General features: G+C 34.7%; 1 protein-coding gene and 1 long non-coding RNA gene across 5 annotated transcripts in view; both read right to left on the bottom strand.

Annotated features, from left to right (window-relative positions):
* Nucleotides 1–324: 324 nt before the first annotated feature.
* Nucleotides 325–5,165, bottom strand: LOC149150797 (uncharacterized). 4 transcript variants are annotated; one of them, XR_016262452.1, is made up of 6 exons: nucleotides 2,268–5,165; nucleotides 1,959–2,034; nucleotides 1,622–1,854; nucleotides 1,437–1,517; nucleotides 765–1,014; nucleotides 325–663 (listed from the first exon to the last, which is right to left on the bottom strand). It is a non-coding gene; the product is annotated as an uncharacterized LOC149150797 (long non-coding RNA). The 4 variants fall into 4 exon arrangements; XR_016262450.1 differs by having other exon boundaries at nucleotides 1,622–1,719; XR_016262451.1 differs by having other exon boundaries at nucleotides 1,959–5,165.
* Nucleotides 5,166–9,719: 4,554 nt separating this feature from the next.
* Nucleotides 9,720–14,029, bottom strand: part of LOC149150796 (uncharacterized) — a 36,272-nt gene continuing 31,962 nt past the window's right edge. Inside the window, exons 2-6 of the mRNA XM_089440836.1 lie at nucleotides 13,463–13,688; nucleotides 12,750–13,098; nucleotides 11,436–12,322; nucleotides 10,292–10,850; nucleotides 9,720–10,190 (exon numbers count right to left, since the gene is read on the bottom strand). Of these exons, the coding sequence (XP_089296962.1) occupies nucleotides 10,054–10,190; nucleotides 10,292–10,850; nucleotides 11,436–12,322; nucleotides 12,750–13,098; nucleotides 13,463–13,688 (2,158 nt within the window). The 3' untranslated portion in view covers nucleotides 9,720–10,053. The remainder of the gene's footprint in view (nucleotides 10,191–10,291; nucleotides 10,851–11,435; nucleotides 12,323–12,749; nucleotides 13,099–13,462; nucleotides 13,689–14,029) is intronic.

Here is a 14,029-nt window from a genome sequence, read left to right as displayed (position 1 = left end):
AAATACGTCACTTCACATTAGACCAACACACTAGGTAGATCAAGAGAAAATACACTTACCAAGTGCAATTCAATTGCAACAAGTTATAGCCTTTAGGGCACATTTTTCCATGCATATAACAAATTTGAGATCACTTTATTATAGCAAAATTTACAGAAATAAATATTTCCCCTTATCTTCAAGATATATGCTAAATCATTAACAATTTCAACCTTCTGTCAAGTCAAATCGACGTTATAAACAAATTCTAGAAAGTACCTAATGAAGAAAGGCAAGACAAGCTTGAAATCAAATCTACAAGTACTCAATTATTGGATTGCCAAAACACTTTATTTATATAGAAAATATGAACTACATGTACATACTTGCAACTTATCACAAGATGGGACAATTTCGAGCTCTTCAAACCATAGTTAGGGAAACCAAGAAAAACCTCATAACCAACTCCCCCTAGCTAGGAATCACACCTAACCAAAGTTGGTCACTCCACCAAGAATCTTCAACAACCTAACATAATCAAATATAAGGAGATTCATGGAAGGAATGTTGGTACGTGGGAGATTAAAGAAGAAGAAGTTTCAATTTCTCTCACAACTTGTTTGAGAAGCCTACAAGTTGGCTAACCTTTGTATTTTCCTCAGACCTGCTGATTTATTCTGTGACCTGGTTCAATATGCAAATATTCAAACACTACATTAACATCATCAACAACAACCACTGCACAAAGTAAGAGCAAAGATATAGCAACAAAATTGGAAAATCACCTTGAGAATTGTCAATCATCTAATCATGTTCTGATGGAGAACCATCCATTGAAGAAACTCTTGTATTACAAGATAAGAATACAATTTCCATCAGAGAAAATAATGACATGTAAAATAATACATGCATCAAAATGAAAACTACATCAACTAGGAGTCCCATCGAATGCACCTTCATTGATAGGATAACTAGAACGATGGTGCATTTGTCTATGTGCTTAATGTGAAAGCACAGTAGTGGGATGTTGCACCTCTGCAAACATTCAAACACTATGTTAACAACATCAACAACAACCAATGCACACAATCAAGAGCAAAGATATAGCAACAAACCTAGCAAATCACCGATTTGATTGTTGTTAAGCAACCAATAATGTTCCAATGGAGGACGACCCATTGAAGATCTTGTATCGTAAGATAACAATGAAATTTCCATCATAGCAAATAATGACATGTAAAGTAATACATACATCAAAATACGGACTACATCAATTAGGAGTCTGATCAAATGCACCTTAATTGATAGGATAACTAGAACGATGATGCATCTATCTATGTGCTTGAAGTGAAGGCACAGTAGTGGGATGTTGCACATCAGCAAACATTCAAACACTACATTAACAACATCAGCGATAACCAATGCACGCAGTGAAGAGCAAAGATATGACAACAAACCTGACAAATCACCAATTTGAGTGTTGTCAATCAGCCAATCATGTTCCAATAGAGGATTATACATTGAAGAAGCTCTTGTATCTATAATATAACAATGCAATTTCCATCATAGCAAATAATGACATGTAAAGTAATACAAACATCAAAATATGGACTACATCAATTAGGAGTCCCATCAAATGCACCTTAACTAATAGGATAACTAGAACAATGGTGCATCCGTCCATGTTCTTCAAGTGAAGGCACAGTGGTGGGATGTTGCACCTCTGAAAACATTCAAACCCTACATTAACAACATCCAGTGCACACAGTTAAGAGCAAAGATATAGCAACAAACCTAGCAAATCACAAATTTGAGTGTTGTTAATCAGACAATCATGTTCCAATAGAGGATGATTCATTGAAGAAGCTCTTGTATCTACAAAATAACAATGTGATTTCCATCAGAGAAAATAATGACATGTAAAGTAATACAAACATCAAAACACAGACTACATCAATTAGGAGTTCCATCAAATGCACCTTGACTAATAGGATAACTAGAACAATGGTGCCTCTATCTATGTGCTTGAAGGCACAATAGTGGGATGTTGCACCTCTGCAAAAATTCAAACACTACATTAACAACATCAACAACAACCAGTGCATATAGTTAAGAGCAAAGATATATCAACATACCTGACAAATCTTCAATTTGAGTGTTATCAATCAGTGAATCATGTTTCACTGGAGGATGATTCATTGAAGAATTTCTTGCATCTATAAAATAAGAATGCAATTTCTATTAGAGCAAATAATGACATATTGATCTCATCTCTCCATGGAACTTACTTGGGAAAACAGAGGCATTGTTGGAGCGAGGACAACATCGCTAGTTGAAGTGTTGACGCTGAAATGGTTCATCTTCTTATGTAGGGACATTCAAATCAATTTCCAAGCTGCCATTTTTCTTGCTTCTTTTTTATTTTTATTTTTAGGGCTAACGAAACTATTCTTCCTCTTCAAACCCAAGAGCCTTGCACCTCAAAGCCCATGATAGCCTTCCATTCCTTTTCCATGTTGTCTCGATATCTGCAAAAATGTGGAAACATATTGTACCAATGAGCAGTGACATGTATGGATGAAGTAAAAGGAGAGAAGCGTCTCAAAGCCCCTTCGGGTACAGTTTTTTTTAGGTATTTACTGCCTCAAGCATTCTCAAAACTTGCCATGGTGAATTCAATAGTAGCATTAACTGATAAGGTTCTTGCTAGCTTCCCTTTTGTTTAGAATCTAATTCAACGGAGAACCTGCTTGGTGGAAATTCTATCTGAACAAGAACCCATCAAAGGATATAGTTCATTTGTAATCAAAATTTTATATAAACAAATGACTTATTAATAGATACACCCTATTTTCGATCATAATTTTATCTAAACAAAGAACCCACTAATGGATTCCCTTTGTACCGGATCATAACACTATCTAAATGTAGAGCCTATCAAAGGATATACCATATTTTTGATCGAAATTTTAAGTGAACATGCCTACAATTTATTTGATGATTTGTTTTTTTTTTGTCATTGATAACCCTTGACTACCTGCATTCTTTTACTTGCATATAAGATGGACCATATTGTTTTTGCGCATGTAAATATCTTTCTTTAATGGTTTGAACCATTGAGTTGGGAATGCTTGTTGCTTGGGTGACTATTTTATTTAAATTTATGAACATCCACATTAGTTTGTGCATGTCTAATCCTTTCTTTCCTTGCTTTATTGAAAACTTAGATATTCATACTACAAGAAGGGATATGTATATTCCATGGACAAAGCTTGCTCTGATAGAGCTATTGCACTAGTTGAAGCTGCAGTTTTGGTAGAATTCTTACATGTGAACCATTGTAATCCTTAAATATCTTTTGATAATCCCACGGTTGCTCAATGCTAACATTTTCTAATTGCACATTTGCAAACGGCACTCCTTGAAATTCTTAAGTTGGGGAATGAGATTTTGACTACTGCAAGGAGGGCGGATTTGCAAATTGTTATTTCATTTGTTACAAAGGGAGCATGTGTAAATAGATGTGAACAATATGGATTGATTGCATTGCATTATGCTTCATTTAAAGGACATATAAACATAATGCAAAAAATAATTGACTATGTAGCAGACACTGATTTTGAAGATACTAAGAACCATACTGCATCGCAGTCCGCTGTTGAAGGTGGGCAGAAAGAAGTTGAATTTTTGCTCGGAAAAGGAGCAGAGGTTAATGTGAAAACTAGTAGAACAGCGACATCAATGTACATATCCAAGCTAACCACCACGGAAAGATATTTGATCTCTTTGTGTTAGTTTCTTCTCAGTGTAAGTGAGAATAAACACAAGTAGCCTGAATTGCATGATAATTCGACTATTTTGATTACAAGAGGAACTAAGGAAGGAGTAGCCTTTCTATATGAATAATAAAAATTGACCACTACCGTTCATAACACATTTGCATGGCAACTGAACTACCTTCTTGTATTCCCATATTGATGATCACGGAACATTAGGGAAGCTAAAGACTATTTTTTCTATATGAATAATAGATGAATGTATCGACATTCATTGTTAAGTATGAAGTATGATGTAATTTTGCAGTGTCATTTGAAACTAATCCCTACAACTATCAATAATGGGCCACCAAGGGACCTCAACAAAAGAAAGATAATTTCATTTAAAGAAGCTAGGTGCTCTACAACCTCATGACAGGGGATTTTCATTAATTCATGTTTGAAATGCATGTGTGTGTATGTTGTGCATGTCTGCATGTTTTTTTTAGCATTTCACACATGAATTAATGGATTAATAAAGATCTCCCAAGCATAATCCTTCTCGACCTTGGATCTATTAAGTGTCCACCAATTTACACCTTGATTTTTTTCTCTCACAGTGCTCAATAATTCTCTCACCTTATTTATAGACACTTCGGCCAGTCTATAATCCAAAACCATAGCAACCATAATTATAGGGCTTCCCTACTACTCATTTTGAAGTGCTTGCCATTCCCTACTTTGAAGCACTGCAATTGCCTCACATTGAAGTGCCATCACTTCTCCCCACAGAGGACAAGGTCCTCCACCTTTCAAATGGCACACTGGTTAATAAATTTTCTAGACAAGCTCAAGAAAGCATATCTTTATTAGACCTTTTTCTGCAAAACCCATCAAGTATGTAGTACAATCCTTTTTCCCTTATGATCGTTGTTTTTTGAAATGATTTGGGGTTTTTCCTGCATTTTATTTATTTTGTCAATTTGAAAAGAACAATACTACATTTATTTTTTCCATTTGATATAAATGTTCACAGATCATAATTGTTCAAGTTTGAGGTTATGTTGGTGTGAATATATTAAGAGGGTTTATGGTTGTTAGTTCTGCATTTCCTTTAAGCCCTTCAAAGTGTGAAAATACTAATATGGTTTATGGTTGCCAATTTTGTTTTTCCTTTAAGCCCTTTAATTTTGAAAAGTCAATGAAAAATAAAGGATGGGAGGGGTTGTTAACAATTGCTTCTATTGGAACATTATTTAATTAAGAGAGAAGACGAAAAGGACAATTATGCATACTTCTCTGAGTGATTAATCATCAAGGAGCTAAAACACGTTGGAGAGTAGAAGGGTCTTGAGCAAGGGTCTTAACAAGGTCTAGTGTAGTTATTATTTTGCTTAATTCTTCTCTTTGACCTCAATTTCCAAAAGACCAAGGAATGGAAAATCACGTTTGCACATATCATAAACAATAAACCCATCAATGTTGCTTTTTCTTTTGAGGCATTATGTAGATGATTGCATCAAGATGTAACTAACTCTCTTGAAGTGGGGAATATGAGATCCACTCAAATTGATTAGGGTGCATAATGAACTCTTTGAATTTCGTCTTATTTTTCACATCAATCATTATATAGATCAATTGCATCAAGTTGTAACCAACTCTCTTGAAGTGGGGAATATGAGATCCACTCAGATTGGTTTAGGGTGCATAATGAACTCCTTCAATTATGTTTCATTTTGCACATAAATTATTATATAGATCAATTGCATGACATTGTAACCGTCATCAAGTGGGGAAGATGAGATCCATTCAAATTGGTTAGGGTGCATAATGAACTTGCAAAATTAAGTCTTATTTTGCACATCAATCACTGCGTAGATCGAGTGCATCAAGTTGTAACCAACTCTCTTCCAGTGGGGAATATGAGATCCAATCAAATTGGTAAGGGTGCACCTGGTAAGTGTGGTGCCCATGAGTTGTCACGAGGATCATTAAGAATCCTCAAAAGTCAAGGTTATGAAGTGGATTCACAGCAGTGAAGAGACAATATAATGGAAGACATAAACATGAATACAACACTGTAAATGACAATAGTTGGTTTGTGTTGTCTATTCTAGTACAATGATTGTCATTACCAACTAATCTTAGTCTCATTGGGCACAAAATTTATTTGTGAGAATTACAAAATGGGATTCATCTAATCTTATACCAAACTTTTTTAGTGGTCATTCAAATTCGGGTGGTACAAAAAGTCATTCAAGTGATACTAAAGCCTGAGTTCTTGTCCATCCAATAATCTTATTGATTTTTCAACGATCCAAGTCCATCCAAAATTTGGTCAAAATGCTACATACAGTGTCCCACCATACATGGAACTTGGATAATAAACACTAATCATATATGAAATTTTGCAAGATATTTAACAAGTTCATAATTGGAAAAAGGGACTTTTTGCCACAATATCTGTTAAGCTTGGGAAGCAACCTACAGTAAAGTGAGAAGAATCTACACAACAATAAACATAATATATATTTCTTCATAATTATATAATTATATTGTCTAGGGATGAGTTATTTTCAAGGAAGATGGACTCAAGATTTTGTTACAATAACCCTCCAATAAGAGATGTCGACACAACCCTATTATTTTTGTTTTTAGAAAGAAGAGGTATACAATACACCAAGGGAATTACGCTATAGTTGTCTAGTTTCAACAGGAGTAGAGGTCAAGTGATGTCTAATTTCAGGCTTTCACCCCTAGTATTCTATAATAGATCTAACAAAAGCAATAACAAAAAAACCTCCTAAATCATCTCTAGTGCATAGAGAATTACATACATTTATATCATTAATCAATAAGAGATCTACCTAAACAAACAATTGACCATATATGACATTTGAATTTGTGCTTCCGAGGCGTGGAACATGACAAGACATTTTTAGAAAATTTAGAATTTAAGGAAAACTTAGACTATACATCTCACATGGTGTTCTTTGTACACCTCGTACATAAACATACCATGCATGTTTGGCAACGTGTGTATCATTGAAATAAAAAACATCAATAACATCAAGACTAACAAAATTACTCTACAAGTAGGCAACAGACGAAATGCTTTGCACCAAAGATGAAAAACTCCTCCTACAACCTGGGGCTCAAATCGCTCTGCAAGATTGAAATATTAAAGCCCAAACAACTCCTACAGCCACCCAAAGCTTTGAACGTTCTACAAACAGGCAACAAGGGAATTTTGTTCAAAATATGGTGGGCTTTGACTTAAATTTCGCCATACAAATGTGTGACGCAACAAAGTGGCATAGTTAATACATGAACGTGAGTTTCACGAAACATTGAGGATGGACTCCAACAACCTCCATCGATCTCTGACGACAAGGACGTGAAATACTACTCCAGCAACGAAGTGGGACTGATGGCGACAGGGTTGACTATCACATCAACCGAAAAAACTTGGTTGTCGAGTTGTTGTAAAACTCAAAGACCCACTTCAAGACTACTCCATTTTTTTATTTCAAAATCATTTTGCATTCATTTATGTACAGACATACTTAAAACAAGTAACAAAAATGAACATGTATATCGTTGTCCATCTAAAAATTAGATCCATCTTGACTCTGGATCTACCAAACGCCAAGAGGAATCAAATCTCTTGAAATGCAAACTTCTTTTAAATTGACCTCTCGGCACTTGTTATATTTGGAGTCAAAATGTCTTATTGATAATTATACTTACTAATTTATTTTATTTTATGTTCAAATAATTTCACGAGTCAAAATGTTAAATAAGACATTACATTACAACATCTCTACCATGCTAGGTTAGATTGGTTTATGATTCACTATTTATGGGTTGATGGTATAAAACCCATGGTATTAAGTAATAAGCACTCAAATTAAAGTAATATTTTATATTATTTAAAAATATTTTAGTTTTTCTCATATTAAAATACTACTATGATATTTTGATTACTTCACTACAATATAATTTATTACTTATAAAACCAGTGGTATTTAGTAATAACCTTTTCAAAGTGGTTAGTAATATCCTTTGCCTCTTATAGATTTTAGCTAGCATTTAAGAATGTTGATTTACTATCTCTCTTACATTACATTACACCTACATATCTCTATCTTTCTTACATTACAAGTCTCTATTGTATTAAATTGTAAACATCTTTTGACTTAATTATATCTTTTTTTACCTATATTATAACATTTAATTACATTCAATAAACTATTTTATAAATTTCAGAAATCATTTTAATAAAAATTCGAATAGAATTTGTTTAATTAAAATTATTTGAATAAGATTTGAAAAGAGTTAATTGTATCTTTGCATAAATGTAGATCTTCAGAAATCATTTTAATAAAAATTCGAATAGAATTTGTTTAATTAAAATTATTTGAATAAGATTTGAAAAGAGTTAGTTGTATCTTTGCATAAATGTAGATCTTCACTCATTTTCGAGAGGAAGTGCTCCTGGCATTATACAACTTAGTGTGAAGAAATAATGACATTATAAATGCACAACTAAACTAGGCTTTAATAAATAAAAATGTATATTATGTTTATATAATAATTAACTTTTATATTAATATATTTTTATTTTTATATAATATCTTCACTGGCTTTTTTTTCTTTTTTCTTTTTTAATAGTGAATCGAATTTGTATCTTTGCATAAATGTATATCATTCACTCCTTTTGGAGCGAAGGTGTTAGTGGCATTATACAACGGCTTAGAATAAAAAAATAGTGACATTATAATTGCACAACTCAACTACATTTTCAATTTATTTAATTAAAAAAAACAACTAATAAAAATAAATGGATATTATTTTTATATTGATATAAAAATATCAATCTGCACTTCTACACCCATCTTTCCAAAATGAAGTGTACATTTATACTTGTGTGTAAATATTTTGACCCAACTACATCTAATAAAAAAATAACATTATTTCTATATAATTTAATCATTTTTATCTACGTATATTTTCTATATAATAATCATCTTTATCTACGTAATGAGAATCGAGAGATGACGATAACCATGCACTTACCCGTCTTAATTCCCTGGCGTGTTGTGCTTAACATGATGGTACAAATTGCCCTTCACTTTACATCATAAACTATTTTTCTTGGCCAAGGGGATGAACATTTCGTCCCATCGCCTATACATTCTCAACATATCAACCGGCATGCAATATCCATAAGATATCAGCTGGCATGCAATTGCCATGATTTTGGAATCCGTAGACAGATACTAGCATTGCACTTTTCCATGACATTAACGGGCATGCAATTCCCATAATTTCGGAGTCTCTATAGGGGATATTCTGAGAATAAATAGATTTAGCATATACGGGTTATTTTTGCATGGACAAACCTAGCATTTAGCACAATTGCATTGGGCAGATTGAACTCGGAAACATTTTGGACAATATTGCAGAGGGCGATGGTGCAGAAGGAGATACCGACAGTGATTTTTATTCAAGGTGACTGGAATGAATTCACTTCATCTCACTTATCAAAATGGAAATGGCATGGGATTTTCTCTATATATTCAAAGTGAGTTACGAAATAAAAGCCTTTCTCCTCCCGAGTTTTATTTCGAAAAAACAAAAAATACATTTTTGTTTCTGATTGAAATGAAAATCTAGAAGAGGAAATGGTTTGCATGTCAAAGATAAAGATGCTCTTTGAGGTTTGGCCACTTAAACTACTCTGTTAACCTATTTGGTTTTACAGAACAAAAAAAAATCCCATGATAGTTATGCATGCCTCCGTTCTGTTGCTTTAATCTTATTTTATCTCTGATCTAAGGGATTTTTTTAATGACTAAGGGATTATGTTTGGCCACCACCATATATTTTCTTCTTTAAATACTGAAAATTATGATGTTTATCCCCCTCCTCCCCACCACTAATCTCTAATACCTCAATTATTCCCACTCATAAAACACACTATAGCAAAATGAAGATTACTCAAAGAAACTGTTCTGCTCTTACAGAAGAAGATTAGATCAGCACACTATTTAGTGATAATGCTCTTGCAGCTTTGCCTTTTGCTTTGCCTGCAAAGCAAACCTGCCTACATAATCGTCAGCATAAACATGTGCTGATTAAAATATTATCATGGCTTCAAGAGTAACTACATCATCAAAATAAACATCAAACTGAAGATGATCTTGTATATAATATGACTCACTGAAGCAATTTTTTTAAGGCCTGAACATGTTCTCCTCCTGTGTAGCTGAGTCACTTCCTCATGTCCCAAATGCCACTAGTTCTAGGAACAAGTTCACTGTAGTGACCTAAGACGGGGTGATGATCGCACTACAATAGTTTTAGATGCCTGCTTCTGTTTTTCAAAGCTATCCCGTGCTTGTGCTTTCAGGTTGTTATCAGCAATAACGCTATCTTTTCTTGAATCTTCACCTGCAAAGGGAACGTTGTTAACTTCTCTACTTTCATAATGATGGTTCCAAGGGAAGATAGATAACTTATTGGGGTGACAAACATATCAGTTTCTAAATTACCTTTTTGGGAGTGGATCATTTTCGTGTCAGGGGACTGACATTTTGTTTTATATCCTCCATTAGATTTTTCCAGATGGATTGGACTTCTACTTTTCTTTGTCAACTTTGCTTTTGATGTGGCCGCTTTCGAAGTCCTTTTACTGCGTAAGCTTCCATCAAGTGTTTCTAATGAAGTACGGGCATCATTTGCTATAGATGAGGATTCCACATGGTTAGGACCCATGATCTTTGGCCTTTTTATTCTTTTTCCATCCAATGATATGTTATCTGAAGCAAGCTTTTCATTGTTAGAGCCATGATCTTTTAGGCCCTCTACAGTTGGTTCAGTAATATTTTCGCAATCATCATTCAATAAATGCTTATTCTTGTTTGGCCCTATCGATGCTACCTTGGAATGATTTTTAGTACCGTTAAAGCCATTCTCTTCTGGCCCTTCCTTGGCTTCTTTGAGATGATGCTCATTGGTAGTATCATTTAACAAATTTTTCACCTGCAGAGGATTTGTTAACACAACAGTACATTCGGGTTCCTCTGCTGTAGTTTGAGGTTGCTTTTTTCCCTGTTACACAGCAAAAGTACAATTAAATAAAGTTAGCCATCCCAAAACCGATAATAAAGTCACCTGAGTAAGTGGAACCTCACACTAAAACATTTTTTGTATGAATAGCAAAATAGACACCCTAAAAACTAAACATTACAATTATACTTCATAATGATAAGAAAACCCAAAATCACCACGAATCCCTTCAGTGTTCTGCTATTTATCCGTATTTTCAGCATTTACACCAGTCATAGACAACTTTGAGTGGTCAAAGGAAAAGTTGATGGACGCTGGATGCGAGGGGAACCTCTGAAGCCATTCTAGGACACAGGAATATGTCTTAGAGCACTATATGGTTTGCGGACTATGTTATATACATACTCAGATGGAAATCATTAATTAATGACCGGATTTCTTCCTTTTAGGTAGAAACAGAATTTAACAGCTTCTAGAAGCAGCAAAGATTACTCCATGGAAAGTAAAAGGTACTTAAAATAGTGTTAATAAAATGATTAAAAATGTTTTATAATATGTTGAGGCATGAACTGTGACTTTGCAAATTTAAAGGGGCCAATTGAAAAGATAAAGTGAGGATAGCATTACCTTTCTGGAAATCCTTCCCGTGACCGTATTTGCCACACAAGTTCCATTATTCTCTTCATTCTTCTCAATCTCCACACTCTGCAAACTTCCAAGCGGTTGCTGATTATCGCAACTGGAAACCACATGAAACCGGGGAGAGGAGCGAGTTGGACCAAGACCTGAGTGCTTCTCTTTTGATCTCGTGGAACTTACATCCTTGTTGGCCTGTCTCTGCCTCTTTTTTACCCTTTGTTTAGTTAACAAGGCCTTTTCATCTGCTGTTGCAGATGATCCTTTCGCGGTACAGGCAGATGAAGTTTCTTGCTTTGCTGATAAAGAAACTGAATGTGTTTTTTTCTGCTTTGGATACTTTGAGGAAATAGTTTCTGAGGATTTCATGTTTGCATGGCCATGCTCAACTTGATTTGCACAAAATTTGTTGCTACTAGACTGTTTTGGTGGCTTGCTTCGAACAATAGATCCAGTACTCTTAGGAACTTTCTTATTTTTAGAACGAGGTTCTTTCTCGAAATAGGTATCAGAGAGGTCCAGAGGAACTTTGTCATGTGTATTCTTAGACTTATGTCGGGCTATTGGATTAATGGAATCCTTTTTCTTTGCCACAAAAACATCACTGACAGCATTATTATTCTGTTCTTCAAAAGCAAAATCCCAAACAGAAGCAGCTAAGGCTGCACGTGCTGCAAGAGGGCTTAGGCGAGGTCTCTTTTCTAATTGCAATAAAGCAGCAGCATTTAAAGTGACGGGTTCTTTTGAAACTGCTACTGAGTTTATTGCATTTCTCTTCCTAGAAGATTTGCGAACAGGGACATCTTCATTCCCATCTTTGCCTAAAAAACTGTGTTCAGCAGACGCAGTGACCTTCCTGTGAGTGTATGTAGCATTAACTGTATCAAGAAAAACAAGCATGTCAATAATGGAATCGACAGTTTTCTATTTTAGCGTTTCCTTTGTGCCATTCATGCTATGCAAAACTGAGTGGACTGAAGAGATGAGCTGTCTCAATCAGACAGTTCATATGCAACATCAACAAACATCAAAAGGGAAGAAACCTTCTGAAGTTCCTAAAATGCTAGTATCCTTAATGGTCAGTAATAAGTAATACATTATTTCTTATTCATATTCAACTCTAGACTGAGGAGAGACTTTTAATTGGCTAACCAGTTAGTAAAATTCTTTCTGAATCAACCTTATTTCTGAATTTATCTCTATTAATGTGATCTTGATCTATATTTTTCAGTTTTCATATTAGAAAGGATGGTGAAAACTCGCAAGTGATTTTCACATTACAAGGTCAACTCTGAGATGTATTACCCTTTATATGTTTGAAGGATATCTCTTCAGTTGCAGCATTTTCACTTGTCTCGGCCAATTTGGCAATTTCTTCAATTTGTTGCTCAATCCGAGCATGCATATAAATCTCAATATCGCTGTCTTCAGGAAGAGATCCTAGAAATTCAGGTGACACAGGTGGTCCAGCTGCTGATTGCACCTTTTCTAGAAAAGAAGAAATAGTTGGATGAGTCTGGATGCTTTCTTCGGCCAATCTTCTAATTGAGCTTGCAGGTACTGTCACTGCATTTCCTTTCATTTCACTTTCAAGCCACCTGATTTCAAAAGTGCACCTGCAGACCACCTTGTTGGAATGCTTCAACCTCATGACCTGCCCAAAAGTAAGTCCAAGGTGCATGTAAATTTATTTCCGTTGTGAGGAGGAGAACGACAAAATTATCTATATACAACTTTTAAGCCCTAGGTGCATGTGAAGTTATTTGCACTATGGGAGGATGGGGAGGAAGACAAAATTGTATACGTACAATTTTATCCATAAACCTTTAATCTTGGCTGTTTAAACATTATTCTAACTCCTGTTGAAGGACTTTCACAAATAAATAGTTTAAAGACTATACATTTGGTGTTAAATAATGGCTACAAAACAACAGTTAAGAACAGACTTATTCTGGTGCTTTCCTGTAATCCCTCTTCACCATAAGCCTTAAGGTCATTTTTGCAAATTAGAAGCATACCTTTTCCACCACTGCATCGAATAAGCAGGTCCTGCCTGACTGAGTTTTTTGTAAAGCAATAATCGCCTCCCCCTCTTTGACATCAAGGCATTCACCTTTTGAGAGTTCTCTGGAGCACACACGAAGACGTGCAAAGGCTTCATCTTTTTGTACTATAATGTCATTTTCATCTCCCTTGAAGCTTGCATAATGCACATATAGAGATGTGCATGATGAATCAGAAGAACTGCAAAAATTCATCAAGTGTTATGATCTCTCTCTCTCTTTCTCTCTCTCTCTCTCTCTATCTATGTGCACATACACGTGTAACTCGCATCTGCATGCATCTAGGTGAAACTAAATATTTCATACTAGTCAATTTGGTAAGCAAAATCTATCTCATGAATATGCTGCCATCTATGGATGTGTGCTAATTAGATTTATAGCTGTCATAGTGCTCAGTGGGAAGTAAATAGCATTTCTAATAAAAGTACAGAACCATGAATGAAGGTGAAAAATCAAACATTAGGAAGGTATACCAAGCATATATCTAACACCCCAAAAGTTTCTACCAAGGGAATAAACAAG

Source organism: Pinus tabuliformis, chromosome 9 (assembly GCF_031772625.1).
Source record: "Pinus tabuliformis cultivar Carrire ecotype Pingquan chromosome 9, CPIR1, whole genome shotgun sequence".
NCBI classification, from domain to species: Eukaryota; Viridiplantae; Streptophyta; class Pinopsida; order Pinales; family Pinaceae; genus Pinus; species Pinus tabuliformis.
The sequence above is the reverse complement of the archived record's forward strand: the minus strand, read 5'-3'. Positions and strand labels throughout refer to the sequence as shown.